We start from the raw sequence: 15,918 nt of genomic DNA, 5'->3' as shown, positions 1-15,918 counted from the left end.
CAAGAGCCTCTGTCATTTTCTGCTCTGTCTTGCTTTGCTATTGGGATACTTCCTTAATTCTGAAAATCGTTTGTTTTGTTAAAACGTAGTATGATAATAACGGGCAAGTCACTATCAGTCCTTGTAATGACATTAGCATGACTTCTGTTCGAATTCTGTTCAATTTTTTTAAAAAATATAGATGCCAAAGAAAGTACATTTGTATTCAGTCATCCTTGGCAAAAGTGACCTCAAAAAAGGCCAATGAAAAAGATGTCAACAAGTTTCACCTGTACCAGAATTTTTCTTGCAATATAAAGAATATTCAGCATCACCAGGTAGGTGCTTAATGATCGCCCCTCCGCTGCATAGAATATTATTTATCTGTTAAACAAATTTGTAGACCATTTAGCAGCACAAAACCTTGAAAGCAGTGCAACGAAGCGGGTGCACTCTCTTGGGAAGAAGAGGTTCGGACTTTGGGGGTGCTCCTCATGACTGGAAGCTCAGATAGCCTTAGTGCCTTTTATCAGCTTTGGCTGGTACGCTAACTATGGCTGTTCTTGGACAGGGATAATCTGGCTATGGTGATCCATGCAGAGGTAAACTCAAAGCTTGGTTTTTTGCAGGTGATCTGTGTGGTGGCTGTCTTTGTGCCTGACACAGAGGCTCCATCTGGTGCAAAGCACCGTGGCTAGACTGTTGATGGGCGCAGATGGTTGCCAGCACATAACTCCAGTGATCAGAAGCTACTGGACTGGGTTCAAGGTTCATTTATTAATTTACGAGGCCCTGTAAACTTGGGCCCAGGATACCTCAGGGGGGCAGCCTTATCTCCTAGATCCCTGTCCAATCACAGAGGTCTTTGGGGGAGCTGTTCTTGGTGATCCCCCATTGGCCTGTACACACAATTCCTATCTACAAGGAGCCATGCATTCAAAATGGTGGGCCCAATTTCGTGAAACTCCCCTCCAGTTGAGGGCAGACAGCTCCCCTCTCCCCACCGTTGAACTTCCAGTTCTTACTGAGGGCTTTAAAAAAAATAAATCTGAAGGCTACACTACTTAGAGACAACTGTGATTAAGTAGCATGCAAATTGATGATACAAACGAACAAGGGAAGAAGAAGAAGAGTTTGGATTTGATATCCCACTTTATCACTACCCGAAGGAGTCTCAAAGCGGCTAACATTCTCCTTTCCCTTCCTCCCCCACATCAAACACTCTGTGAGGTGAGTGGGGCTGAGAGACTTCAGAGAAGTGTGACTGGCCCAAGGTCACCCAGCAGCTGCATGTGGAGGAGCAGAGATGCGAACCCGGTTCCCCAGATTGCAAATCTACCGCTCTTAACCACTACACCACTCTGGCTCCCAGTGTGAGAGGAAGATTTTGAAGTTCTTCTGCACACAGGCCTTAAAATGTCAAATTCGCTCCTGCAAGTGACGGTCACCATCTTGGATGATTTTAGTGAATCGTAGAATTGTTGGAAGGGAGCCCGATGGGCCAATCTAATCTAACCTCTATAATGCAGGAATCTTGTGCGCTACGTGGGGCTTGAATCCGTGTCCCTGATTAAGAGTCTCATGCTTCCCCAACTGAGCTATCTCCGCTGCCTTAGCCTCTGTGAATGTGTCTCTCAGTGGCTATGTGTTTGCACTTTTGCTGTTGGAAACCGTATGTTTCTGAATACCGGCTGCTGCGAATCACAAGCAAGGAGAGACGTTGTTGAACTCTGGTCCCACTGACATCTGACTGGCTACCATGACTACACTGGCATTTGGTCTGATCCTCGCAAGCCTCTTTTTGTGCCTCCCCCCTCCTTCCCACCTGCACTTTGCTGCCCTTGAACAGATGGCGGAGGGCAGCTGGACCGAGTCAAGGTCATTACGGATTAGCCCAATGGAAAGATTTGCAGCAGACCTTTTAGTACGAACAAACTGTTTCTCCAGAGATACAAGGGAACATGCCTTGTTATTCCGGGACAGTGGCTGAGGAAGAATGAAGCATTTAATCATTTCCTCCTGGGACCGGCAGGAGTTTGGAAGGCTTACTTTGCTCTCCGTCGCTTTGACCCCCAACCCCCCCTTCCTCCGAGTTGTGCCCTCAGCCCCAGTTCGTTCAGTCTTTGCTCCACCACCTTCTAAATCTAACCTCAGACATCTTGTCTGATGTCATGTCTCCTGTCAGCCACTGCGGCACTGCTGAATGGCTTGGAGAACATCCCTGTGATTGACGAGTGCTCTGAGCCACGCGGCGTTAAACCTGTCAGCTGAAATTGGTCCCGAGTGGCGAGAAAAGGTTAAATAATTGTAGTTAAAGGTGACCTGAAAGAAGGGAAGGTTTTTAAAATACGTGTATATATATGTGTGTGTGAACGTATATATACATCGTGTGCCAAATGTTCCCAATGTCAAAGTAAAAAAAAGAAAAAGAACATCAGCATTTTGGGATTTATTTATTTTTTTAAGTGTTGTTCGTTATTGTTTTGCAGAAATTCCAAATTAGTCCTACTGATTTTCAAAGCCTACATTGCGACTAAACCACCACAGGGTCCCAATGCTTATCTAATATTTCCCGGTCTCATAGGCAAGGTTAACAAAGCACTCCCATAGGCATCTTATGGGGTTCTTAAGTCCCAGCAGGGCTCACCATTGCTAATTGGGCATAGCCCATTTCCCACAGTGCCCTGAGGTAAAATGGCAGCTGTCTGGTGCCAGTTAGAGAGGTTCCACTACAGGGTAAGTGACAGTCCGCTGGAGCCTGGAACCAGCTTAACTGGTTTTTAATTTATTTCATTTATTAAATTTACCAGTTGATTTTTCACCAAGGTGTAACTCAAAGCAACTTGCAATATATAAACAAAACAAATCGAGTTTCTTTTTCCTCTTTTTTTCCACATGAGCTCTTTCCTTCCTTTGGCTGTGTTAGCCGCAGTGCAGTGTCACCTCTGCACCAAAGTTAATGTTCACCAGGGTTAGCCTTGAACCAGGGTTTTGGAAACAAGCTTCAAATCCTTGCTTTAGACTCTGGTTTGAAGCTCATCACATTAGCACAAAGATTAGCCGCACCACGGATAATGCTGAAAAGGAAAGAGTGGGAAAATTTGCACAGGAGACAGAAAGAGGTTGTGAATGAGCCAGTGGGTTTCTCCCTACCTTTTTAAGCACAGGTAGGAGAGTGGAAAACGTTATATCTGCAGTGGTTCAGAGGAAGTGGTGTGTGGATTCCATGCTGTGCTTTTATTCGCCCTTCAGTTAGCTAAGAAATGAAAAAGCCATTTGAGGATTTTGTTGCTAACCTTGAGTTTCACCTTCCTCCTGAATTCTCCTGAGTCTTTTCAAATGGATTTCCTGTGCTGCATGCTTATTTGAACAAGGGCTGTGATTCGAAACTAGCCTGTACATGAAAAAGCAAGGACTACTGGCCGGCAGCCAGGAATTTGCTGGTTCCTTCCAATCAATATGTGAACTCCAGCTCTCCTCTCTCCTGCAGCTCCCGGTTGTTTGCTTCACTTTGCCCATATCTTCTCTGTTATTCATCCCCTTCCAAGCTCCTCTTGCCTTGTGTTTTCTTGGTGTGCTCCCCCTCAGTGTTATCCAGTTGTTGCTAATGATGATTTTTATCCTACTTTTCCACGTATGTACGGCCACTCACAGTATAAAATTTAACCACTTCTTGTAGCGATCATACATAGAATTGTAGAGTTTGAAGGTGTTTTGCCAATCAACACTGCAGGTTCTTTAAAGGGTCCTTGGTAGTCAGAAGATGAGGGAAAATATATTTTATATAAAATATATAAAGGTGTAAGATTTTTTGGAGGCACCATTGATGGAATCTTTTGAGAAGATGGAGATGGCGTTTGTAAGTGGTCCATGTTTCGCAAGCATACAGTAAGGTTGGTAGTGCAATAGCTTGGTAAACAAGCATTTTGGTTTCCCACCGAATGTCCCATTGCCTTAGGCCTCAGTGAAAAGGGGTTGGTTTACCCACATAGAAAGCTTTACTTGATCAGGCCAATAACCCCAAAGGAACAATTCCTCCACCAGACCTTGACCCACATACAACACCAGATCTAGCCTTAGGAAACTGCACCATTTGGTCCATCATTCTCTCCCTGCTTGACCACGTTGCTTTGCACCATTCGTACCTGCCTCAACCAGGCTGGGCTGGATGTCTCCACAGTCACTACCTGTGTCGATTAGGGCTCCTAATCTGGGCAGTCAGGCCCAAGCTGGGCCACTCTCAAGGGCAGGAGTGCTCCTGCGAGGACTCACAGGAAGGGTTTGCCTGCACATAGCCAAATCTGCAGCACCTCGATTTTTCTTGCCCGTTTTCCACTACAGAAGGGACCCAACTCTGCAATGCAGGAATCACAGCTTAAAAAACCCCTGAAAGATGGGCCACCCAATCTAGTATTGGAGGTCGTTTGCCTTTGAAAACCAGTTGCTTGGAGTCACAGGTGGGGAGAATGTTGCTGTGCTCAAGTCCTGCTTCCCATAAACATCCACTTCCCATAAGCAGGCTTTCCATAAGCATCCACTTGACCACTGTGAGAACAGGATAGTAAACTCGATGGGCCATTGGCCTGATCAAGTAGAGCTTTCTATATGGGTAAACCAATCCCTTTTCATTGAGGCCTAAGGCAATGGGACATTTGCAGGGAAACCAAAATACTTGTTTACCAAGCTTATTGTACTACCACCCTTACTGTATGCATGCGAAACATGGACCACTTACAAATGCCATCTACTACTTCTTGAAAGATTCCATCAATGGTGCCTCTGAGAAATCTTACACATCACTTGGGAAGACAGGCGAACTAATATCAGTGTACTGGAAGAAGCAAAGATCACCAGTGTTGAAGCAATGATTCTTCAGCATCAGCTTCGTTGGGCTGGTCATGTTGTGCGAATGCCTGATGATCGCCTTCCAAAGCAACTACTCTATTCCGAACTTAAAAATGGAAAGTGTAATGCTTGTAGTCAACAAAAGAGGTTTAAATACTTTCTCAAGGCAAATCTAAAAAAAAAAAAAAAAAAGTAGTGTAAACACTGACAACTGGGAAATGCTGGTCTGCGAGCTCTCCAGTTGGAAAACAGCCTTTACCAAAGGTGTCATGGGCATTGAAGACACTCAAACTCAGGATGCAAGAGAGAAATGTGCTAGGAGGAAGGCACGCTTGGCAAATCCACACCGTGATCAATTCCCGCCCGGGAACCAATGTCCCCACTGTGGAAGGACGTGTGGATCAAGAATTGGCCTCCACAGTCACTTACGGACTCATTGCAAAAACCGTGTTTATGGAAGACAATCTTACTTGACTATGAGTGATCACCAAAGAAGAAACCAACCCCTTTTCACTGAGGCCTAAGGCAATGCTGAAAGCTCAGATATACGAGCTGGGGGCCAAGTGCCACCTAGTTAAAATCAGTTAAAATCGCCACAGTGGAATGTCTGTTCGCCAGGGTGTTGGACTGGGGGTCCCATACAATGCTATGGTTTGACGATTCTATGATCTCAACATTACTTGACTCTAGCTTCCTCTTAAGAACAATTCACTTGTCCCAGTACGGAAGGAGGAGAAACACACCCAGTTGAGATGGAAATGACATTATCTATGGACTAAGGCAGAGGTGTCTGAACTGTGGTTGCCAACCTGGCTCCCAAAAATCTCCACATAGTCACAATTGGACCTACACCAATAGCAAAACGCACCTGGCGCCTGGCTAATTTCTAACACTGGCCTAAGGGGATGGCAACTTGCTTACTTTTCTACAGATACTTAGTTTCCAAGCTAAATTTGGCTCATCGAGGTTAGAGTTGGCTATTAATGAGAAGATGCTCTTCTTCAAGCCATTGTTTGTCAAGCTAGTTTGTTTATATGGCCTTGGAAATGGGGGCATTGGTTGGGGAAAACCCCTGTGAGTCAGGAGCAATGATATCTGTATCTGACGAAGTTGTTTGCCGAAAAACATAATTTTGATTTCACTCCAGATAGCTGTTTTAGCTTTCACACAGACACACAGACACACAGACACAGACACACACACACCCTTGTCAGTGTGGAATAACCATGAAAGTGTTTTGTTTTCGTTCGGGAAACGTGTGCCCTCCTAATTCCTGCATGAGAGCATTTGCTTTGGCAGTCAAGGTACCTGATGCTATAACATTTCACATGTAATTTTTATTATTTGCTGTGTTGTTCAATGATATGTCAGGCCTGGTATGTCAACATGCACAGGGAAAGCTGAGGAATATAAATTGGTGCGATGCCCCCAGGTCATTTTTAGACCATTGTGTTTAACATATGTGACATGTCTGAGTTAGCTAGTGATTGAATTAAAGTTCGTGATTGACACAGCAAGCTTGCTTGTGACAGGGCTGAGGGCCCGTAGCATACATCAACATGCACGGCAACACAGGAATGTCAACTTTTAACAGCTTTTTAATGGTTTCTCTGCACGTCTAATGTATCGGAAATGTATGGTTTTCTTAACTTTCGGGAGCATGTGGATTTCCACGTACATAGCAATCATTGTTTTCCCCCCCTTTGCTGACAGTTAAAATGAATACTTATCATCTCATGGAAATGTTATTATTCCATAAGAGCATAAGAAGAGCCTTTCTGGATCAGGCTATTAGCCTATCTAGTCCAGACATCCTGTTGTCGCAGTCAAACAGGCATTATTATGCTGACTTAGGCCTTCCTACTGGGTCTGCTGTTGCCTTTGCTTTGGAGGCCCAAGGGATGAAGTGGGAGAATCCGGGATCAAGGCAGAGCTTGGGTTGTGGTCAGAGAGATGGGTGGTAGTTATCAAGTGAGACATCCATGAGGTGGGTCCCTTGGTTGGGATCATTTCTGGTTCCTTTGACCCTTTAGGTGGTACTCAGATGATCTTTGGGTTTCCAAACCATTTTGTCTGGGTCAAGTGGGATTGTGACAACAGTTTGGTTAAATCTCCGCACAGCCTTGAAGCACACACACTCTCTCTCTGTCCCTGTATAAACAGGGCAGGGGAGAATCTTTGTTACTTTGAGAGCAGCTCACACTGAAAGGTGGGGAAGTACTTAAATACATGAAAAGTACTTAAATACATTTTAGCAGCCATCCAGATGTCATGCAACCCAGTCGCTTAGTTGGGTTTATGTGACTTGGAGCATCCTGTGGAGCTTATGTACTCTGAATACACTTTTTAATTTAGCCTAGGGGTGGGGAATCTCTGGCCCACAGGCCTAGTAAATGCCCACCTGCTATTGAGCCACGTTCAAGATCCCTGTATTCATTTACATAGCCCTGAACGACTTAGCTCCAGGGTACCTTAGGGATTCCCTGAACCCTTATATCCCTTCTCAGCCACTGAGGTCAAGTGCAGGAGTGTCATTGCTTGTCCCTTGAGTCAGAGAGGCCTTTCTGACACTGATATGAAGTAGGGCCTTTAATATCATTGGCCCAGTCCTGGCAGTAAGGATTCAACAGGTGGCTTCAGTTTCAACCTTCAGATGCCTGTTGAAAACTTTTCTATGCAGGCAATTAAGATAACATCTTTCCATAATAGTTAGTTGATGGTTTCTGATTTTAAACCCATATGTGTTTTTATTCTGTAGATATAGATGTAGGTATAATTGTAAACCACTTCAATGTTTTTCTATGATTTAGTGGTATATAAATATTTTCCTAAGTAAAATAAATAAAAATGAGGCCTGTTGGGTCTCCCCTTTTGGCTAAGCTGTGCACACCTGCCCCTACATCTGATGTGCAAAGAAAGATTGCAGAGTTAGCTGATTGATCTGTATAAAAACAAACCAGGACTCAAGCCTGTGTATACCCTGTGGTTCAAAAACAAAGTTAAAATTCTACACCTAGGTAATCCATAACTTGGTCTAGCAAAAACGGGATTCTACATCCTGTATACATTATGCAAGGCGACCACATATACATTCTTTCTCTTGATTTGCATACTTAGTTTTGCATAACTCTGCTTTTGCTAAGTTAGGGGAGGGGCAAAACTGAGGACCCCCCTCCCACACACACAACCCACTGAAAACATAGTTCATTCATCTCTGGGTTTTGGTCCTATGGAAGCCATTTTGGCACATTGAACAACTAACAAAAATACAGCTGTAATAGCACTTTCACATGTGAACATACGAAGCTGCCTTATAAGCAGTGAAACTATGGGTCCCCCTGCAGTCAGCACAGTCACTAGATCAATAGATTCACTGTGGTTTTGAAGGTGTTCCCTGCCTGTTATGTGTTTCATATGTGTTCTCCATTTCTATTTGCCGTTTAGATTCTAGCCATTAACCGAGGGGAGAATCTCAAAGTCCTGACAGTGAAGGTCAACATTCCTGACGGTGTGAAGTTTGAATTCTGTAGGTGGTGTGTAAATGCAAGGTCTGTATGAGGGCATTTATTCGTTTTTCTGATCAGGGTTCGCTGAATGCATTTCCCTTCTCGGTGTGAATTTATAAATGTTGGGCCTACACTTTTGGACTAGTCTAAAAACCTTAAGCTGGGAGTGAGTAGCCAATGTGGTTCTCTCCAGATGTTGGAGTCTCTCCCATTAGACTCAGCCAACATGGCCAATGATCAGAGTTGACCGGAGTTGTATCCAACCCAGCAATACCTTGAGGGAGCAGCATTGGCTATTGCTGCTTTAGATCTAGTAGGGCTGCCATATTTGGAAGAGCAAAAACGAGGACACATTTGCCGACTCTACTTCTAACTATGGATCGCTTTGGCGACTCTCACTTTAAATACCCCCTACTGTATGTCGGTGGCGCTGTGGGTTAAACTACTGAGCCTAGGGTTTGCTGATCAGAAGGTCGGCGGTTCGAATCCCTGCGACGGGGTGAGCTCCCGTTCCTCGGTCCCTGCTCCTGCCAACCTAGCAGTTCGAAAGCACGTCAAAGTGCAAGTAGATAAATAGGTACCGCTCTGGCGGGAAGGTAAACGGCGTTTCCATGCACTGCTCTGGTTTGCCAGAAGCAGCTTAGTTATGCTGGCCACGTGACCCGGAAGCTGTATGCCGGCTCCCTTGGCCAATAAAGTGAGATGAGCACTGCAACCCCAGAGTCGGCCATGACTGGACCTAATGGTCAGGGGTCCCTTTACCTTTACTTTACTTCTAACTATGGATCACTTTGACGACTCTCACTTTAAATACCCCCTACTATACGTCGGCTATAGAAGCTGTGATATATTGCTAGTAGCAATCTTCTTAGCTTTCAACAAAATAATAATAATAATAATAATAATAATAATAATAATAATAATATGTATTATTGCCACATGAAAGTATTTGGGCTCACGTTTGCATCTTTGTGAACATAAGCATGCACAGAACAATTTATTAAACTACATGTACATATGGACTCTCCTGAAGGAGACGGGGATGTTAACTCTTGCACTCCCAGATTCCTTCTCCAAGATCTTGCAGCTGAGCCAGCGTCCTTTTAGTTCAGCCACAAGAGAAGGGATTCATACAGTATGTAGCTAGTTTAAGATGCTGCTTAGTTGTGATTCTCTTCTGGGTTACTGTATTGTGCCAAATTTCAAAAATCCACCCAGACAGAAATTTTAATCCTGAAAAAAAGGTCATGTCTGGGGAAAAGAGTACATGTGGCAACCAGACCTGGAAAAGAGGATGTATCCTAGAAAAAAAGGACACATGGCAACCCTGCGATGGGAATGTGCCCTGCAAAGTAAACTGGAACAGTAACTGCTGGCTTGGCTAGCAAATAGAGCACTGGGCATGGAGACGGGGGAAACCTGGATCAGATCCAAGATAATAACATCATCTGTATAATGCAATAATATTTTGCATGGAGAAGGTTGAGGCTGAAGCTGGTAGAACTCTGAAGGCCCCCTTGTGGCTAGATGAGACTTGACCTGGTGACTATCTGGATCATAGTTTCCATCCATTGACCTTTGGCTATAACAGCAATAGTTGCCTGGATTTGCTTGGGGTTGTTGTTGTTGTTTTGTATGCTTGCTGGGTTAGCAGTTGTTGTTGACTGTTTTTATTTGAACTCTTAAGTGCTGGGGAAACTTAATGCAGTAGAAGATCTAAGATTTCTCCGGGAAAACCCAAAGCAGCAGTCAGTCAAACTTCTGTCTGGGAAATCCAAAGCAACAGAAGATCTTAAACAGATGTACATACAGTGGTGCCTCGCAAGACGAAAAGAATCCGTTCCGCGAGTCTCTTCGTCTTGTGGTTTTTTCGTCTTGCGAAGCAAGCCCATTAGCAGCTTAGCGGATTAGCGCTATTAGCGGCTTAGCGGATCAGCTGATAAGCGGCTTAGCGGATCAGCGGATCAGCTGATAAGCGGCTTAGCAGATCAGCTGATAAGTGGATTAGTGGATCAGTTGTTAAGAGGCTTAGCGGATCAGCTGATTAGCGGCTTAGCGGCTTAGAAAAAGGGGGGGGGAGGGGAAAAAACCCGCAGGAACTCGCAAGACATTTTCGTCTTGTGAAGCAAGCCCATAGGAAATTCGTTTTGCGAAGCACCTCCAAAACGGAAACCCCTTTCGTCTAGCGGGTTTTCCGTCTTGCGAGGCATTCGTCTTGCGGGGCACCACTGTAAAATGAATTGATGCATGCATGCAAGTAGTAGCCAGTTTTCCATTTATCTCTCTTGTAGTCTTGACAGTTAGCTCGTAAAATACACGTTGGGTAACCAATAGGTGCTGGCTGTGACCCTGAAGATTTGACCATGCTTCTAAATCGTGACAAGTGCCCTTGGCTGCTTCTGGACTTGGCCAAGCTGTTTCAAGCTGTTACACTTGAGTTAATTTCCTATAAATTTGGTTGATAGTCGTCACCCAAGTCTTTGTCATCTGTTTGGCTTCTGTTACACAGATTTTGTTAACCGCCTTGTATGTATGCATATTCTTAGAAGAAGTTAGTCTGCAGGTTTCAAGGACTTCCAAGTCCCATAAAGAGGGTATTTGTGATGGACTTTGTAAACCCTGTGCTAAGATTCCATTTTGCTGAAGCTATAGTATGGCTTTCAGCAGGTTACACTTGCAACATGTTACCAAATAATCTTAGTTTTAAACATTTTGGTGCACAGATGGAGACCAAAGGCCTATGCACAGCCTGAATTAATGGAGCTTCTACGTTATTCAACAGAAGACTCCTACAAGCGCCTTATTTATCCACTTCTCTGCAGAGAATTCAGGTAAAGCAACACCCTTATGGATTGTAAACTGCCTTGGGTACCGTGATGTAGGAATATCAAATAAAAAGTATTTGCTTAAATTTTTAGAAGCAGCACTTTCATAAAAAATACAGCAAGGCAATTCTCACTGGGACTGGGTGATATAGCGATATACAGTGGTACCTCAGTTCAAGAACAGTCCGGTTTAAGAACGATTTGATTTATAAACTCTGCAAAACCGGAAATAGTGTCTTGGTTTGAGAACTTTACCTCAGTCTAAGAATAGGAGCTGAATGTTGGAAGGGCACCTGTGGCGGGAGGCCTCGTTAGGGAAAGCACGCCTCGGTTTAAGAATGGACTTCCGGAACGGATTAAGTTTGTAAACTGAGGTACCACTGTATAGTCCAAAACTGGTTTGAAGTCCATATTGTGATATTTTTATTTCATAATTTTTTAAAGGTAAAGGTACCCCTGACTGTTAGGTCCAATCGCAGACGACTCTGGGGTTGCGCGCTTATCTCGCTCTGTAGGCCAAGGGAGCCGGTGTTTGTCCGCACACAGCTTCCGGGTCATGTGGCCAGCATGACTAAGCCGCTTCTGGTGAACCAGAGCAGTGCACGGAAATGCTGTTTACCTTCCCACCGGAGTGGTACCTATTTATCTACTTGCACTTGACATGCTTTCAAACTGCTAGGTGGTCAGGAGCTGGGATCGAACAACGGGAGCTCACCCCGTCACGGGGTTTCGAACTGCCGACCTTCCGATCGCAAGCCCTAGGCTCTGTGGTTTAGACCACAGCGCCACCCGCATCCCTCATAATTTTTTACCTGGCAATATATCGTGCATCATGATGTGTGTGTGTGTGTGTGTGTGTGTACACACACATGCGCTATGCAAAAATGATGATGCAGGAAATTCTGTGAATCCAGCCTGTGCCTCCACATAGCTCCATCCTTATTTCAGACATTGTGATATTTCAGTATCTTGCATGAAGGAGATTGCTTGATGCCTAAGTCCTCACTCAGAAGTAAGCCCTGCCGCAATCAATATTGATTGATTGATTGATTGATTTCTATACTGTCCTTCCTCTGAGGGTCACAGGGTGGTTCACAATATATAAATACATACCATAGTGACAAAAAAGTCCCCCCCCCCAAATTAAAAATTGAAAGGTCAGTTGTTTAATTAGACCTGGGAGAAGAGGATTATTTTTGCCTGGTGGCTAAAGATAAGCAACAAAGGAGCGAGAAAGCCTCCCTGAGGAGAACTTTTCCACAAGTGGGGAGCCACCACAGAAAAGGCCCGTTCTTGTGTTGCCACCCTCTGGACCTCTCGCGAATGAAGCACATAAAAATGAACCATAGACTGTAGAGCCCAGGTTGGTTCATATAGGGAGAGTCCTTGAGGCATTGCGGTTCTGAGCTGTTTAAGGCTTTGTAGGTAAAAACTCATTGGCAGCCAGTGCAGGGCAACATATGCTCAAACTGTCTTGTCCCAGTGAGCAACCTGGCCTCTGAAATGCACCATCTGAAGTTTCCAAACCGTCTTCAGAAGCAGCCCCACGTATAGCACGTTGCAGTAATCTAACAATAAGCTGTACTTCCAAGTAGATCTGTGTAGGATCGATCTAATTGAAGAGTTTTTAACACATGCTCTTTTAGTAGCGACGGTTTCCTGATTTGTTCTTTAGATCACAAGAATATGCAAAAAAAGAATTTGGCAAGTTGAAAGACACATTTCCCCTGGCAGCTAGCATGGTGGGAAATAACTTAATGATCAAAAAATGCATTGTAAATGGGGGAAAAATTTGACAGTTTGTGTATGCAAACGGCAATTTCCTTAACATTTTTAATGACAGCACCATATTGTGAGCCCCCCATATTGAGTAATACATCAGATGGTTATAATGGTCTTGATGCAAACTGCTATGCTGCTAAAATTGTTTTATTGTATCCATTTCACAATCACTGTTTCGGTAATGTGCTCCATCATGTCGCTCTAATCCCATTTCTCATACTTCTCTGGAGGGATTCGTGGAGGCTAATTGCTCTAGCTATAAGTATCTTTTTAGCTGTCATTCCCCCCCCCTTCCTAAATTAATGACCTCATAGTCATAATATTGGGCTCAACTCTGCCACGGTTGCTGTACTGACTAGACTATGAAGCAATCTGTTTCACCAATGACAATATAATGGCTTTTGTAACCAGGTGAAGTGGCGTTTTGGCGGTGCAGAAATGAAATGGGAATTAAAAGCTTTTTAGGCTTTTTTAAAAAAAATGTAGAGTTATTGTTTATTTGAAATTTCACCATTCAGGATCTCCAACCCATCCACATTCTCTCTAAAAACAACACCTTCTACGTTCTCAACAGTAGCCCTGTTAGTTAGCAGTCAACATCTACAACGAATAGTTCAACCGCACAGATATCCAATGCCTTTGTCCAGCTAGCACAGGAGACTTCCAGCTGAGCAATGAAACATTCCCGTTCTCTTCTTTCCCCTACAGTCATCCACGTGCCATTAAGTTGGCTCCAGAGGACCTCCCAGAGGGGCATGTGGGGAGAGGAGAGGAAGGAATAAGTTGTAGAAGCAAAACACTGTTTAGGAGCCGGGAGAAATCTGTACAGGCAATGACCAATTTACTGTATTTTTTGCTCTATAAGACGCACTTTTCCCCCTCCAAAAATTAAGGGGAAATGTGTGTGCATCCTATGAAGCGAATGCAGACTCCTTGGCTTCAGTGGTAGCAACGCGAAGCCTCCGAAGCGCAGAGGGAGCGCTATCAGGGATAGCCACCTGAAGCCTTCGGAGCGCAGCGCTCCGGAGGCTTCGGGTTCCTTTTGCTGAAGCCGGGGGAGCAAGATGCTCCTGGCTTCAGCAGAGAGGGAGAGCTGCGCAGCGCCCCTTCAGCCAAGCGGGAGGAGAAATGGAAGGGGCCCCATTTCTCCTGCTGCTTCGTTGAAGGGGCGCTGAGCAGACAGGAGGAGAATTATTTTTTCTTGTTCTCCCCCTCTAAAACAAGGTGCATCCTATGGTCAGGTGCGTCCTATAGAGCGAAAAATACGGTACATGCGCCTGGTTGACACACATGTGCATGCACGCATCACAGCTACCTGGAAGTGGCTGGAAAGACCCGGAATGCAACCTCCACATAATTGATTCCTTTCTGTAAAGTACTTATGTGATGCCCTCCAAATATTGCTGGACTACAATTCCCTTCACCTTGACCCATTGGACAAGCTGCCTGGGGTGATGGGAGCTGGAGTCAAACAACATCTGGAGGGCACTATATTGGCTACGGCTGATGGCCTGTGACAAGTCTCAAAGGCCAGACAAAAAGGGCCTCATTTGGCCCCTGGGCCAGAGGCTCTTCACCTCTGCCATAGATGCAAGTAAGGAGGAGGCAAAAGTTTGAAGCAAGAGCAGAGTTTCTCTGAAAATGTAATTCACTCAGGCAATGAAAAAGCTGAGTCACAGTCCACAGTAAGTGTACTGTCAAATTTCAAGTGCCTGAACAGTTTCTCCTATACATTCTTTTTAAACTAACTTTATTTAAAAAATTACAAGCATGAAGTGTTGTCTTTCAGAGCAAATGCATGTTCTGCATTTGTATGCAGTCATCCACGCTGCATCAAAACAGACTGGGGGGGGGGAGTGTTTGCTCCTTAAAAAGTAAGAGTAGGAGAGATGGAAAAGTCATGGAAAAGAAGAGTTTGGATTTGATATCCCGCTTACTGATATATCACTACCCGAAGGAGTCTCAAAGTGGCTAACATTCTCCTTTCCCTTCCTCCCCCACAACAAAGTGAGGTGAGTGGGGCTGAGAGACTTCAGAGAAGTGTGACTAGCCCAAGGTCACCCAGCAGCTGCATGTGGAGGAGTGGAGACGCGAACCCAGGTCACCAGATTACGAGTCTACCACTCTTAACTGCTACACCACACTGGCTCTCAACGGAAAAGGGCAATGGAGTGTTGGTGTGAGGAAGCCAATATGCAGTTTTGCCTGCCTGTGATGAAATAACTCTGTTTTTTTGCTACACTCCTTTCTTAGATCTAAACTGACTTCAGACGCAGAGAAGGAATCTGTAATGATGTTCGGAAGGAACCTCCGCCAGTTGCTTCTCATGAGCCCTGTAAGAGGACGGACCTTGATGGGAGTTGATCCTGGCTATAAACATGGTTGCAAACTGGCCATCATTTCACCAACCAGTAAGTGTGGTGCTCCAGCTGTGAGAAGCACTGGTTGTGTTATCAGGATATGTGTAGCTAACATCATGCTCTGCAGATGGTGTCGGACTATAGCTTCCATCTTCTGTGACCATTAGCTATGCTTGCTGGGGTCATAGGAATCCTGCAACATCTGAAAGGCATTACGTGGGCTACCCTATACTAAGCTAATGCTTTATGCTGCTCAGCAGAAGAGGGAAACCCCAGGCAAATGGGGGGTGGGGGTGGGATGGCGAAGCAAAGGCATAGAAGAATTACTGTATTTTTCGCTCCATAAGATGCACCTAGTCTTTAGAGGGGGAATGCAAGAGAAAAAAAATTCTTTAAAGGAAGCGCTGAGCAGAGCCTGTACGCATCCCAGGCTCTGCTCAGTGCTCCCTTTCACAAGCTGCGCGGAGCGTTTGTGCGGCGCTTACAGGCTTTTCACCGAGGAGGGAGAAGCCCCCAAGAGCCGCACACATGCTCCGTGTGGCTCTTTAAAGGGAGCGCGGCTCTTGGGAGCTTTTCCGGGAGGTGGGGGAAGGGACTGAGGGGCTAAGCTAGAACAGCAAG

The 15,918-nt window shown here is 44.9% G+C and overlaps 1 protein-coding gene across 1 annotated transcript in view; it reads left to right on the top strand.

The window, feature by feature from the left end:
• Window positions 1-15,918, top strand: part of SRBD1 (S1 RNA binding domain 1) — a 184,053-nt gene that overhangs the window by 21,398 nt on the left and 146,737 nt on the right. Inside the window, exons 9-12 of the mRNA XM_081854587.1 lie at window positions 182-317; window positions 8,269-8,372; window positions 11,054-11,161; window positions 15,191-15,348. Coding sequence (XP_081710713.1) covers window positions 182-317; window positions 8,269-8,372; window positions 11,054-11,161; window positions 15,191-15,348 — 506 coding nt within the window. The remainder of the gene's footprint in view (window positions 1-181; window positions 318-8,268; window positions 8,373-11,053; window positions 11,162-15,190; window positions 15,349-15,918) is intronic.

Source organism: Podarcis erhardii, assembly GCF_964252035.2.
Source record: "Podarcis erhardii genome assembly, chromosome: 3".
Taxonomy (NCBI): domain Eukaryota; kingdom Metazoa; phylum Chordata; class Lepidosauria; order Squamata; family Lacertidae; genus Podarcis; species Podarcis erhardii.
This window is presented reverse-complemented; position numbering and strand designations above follow the sequence as displayed.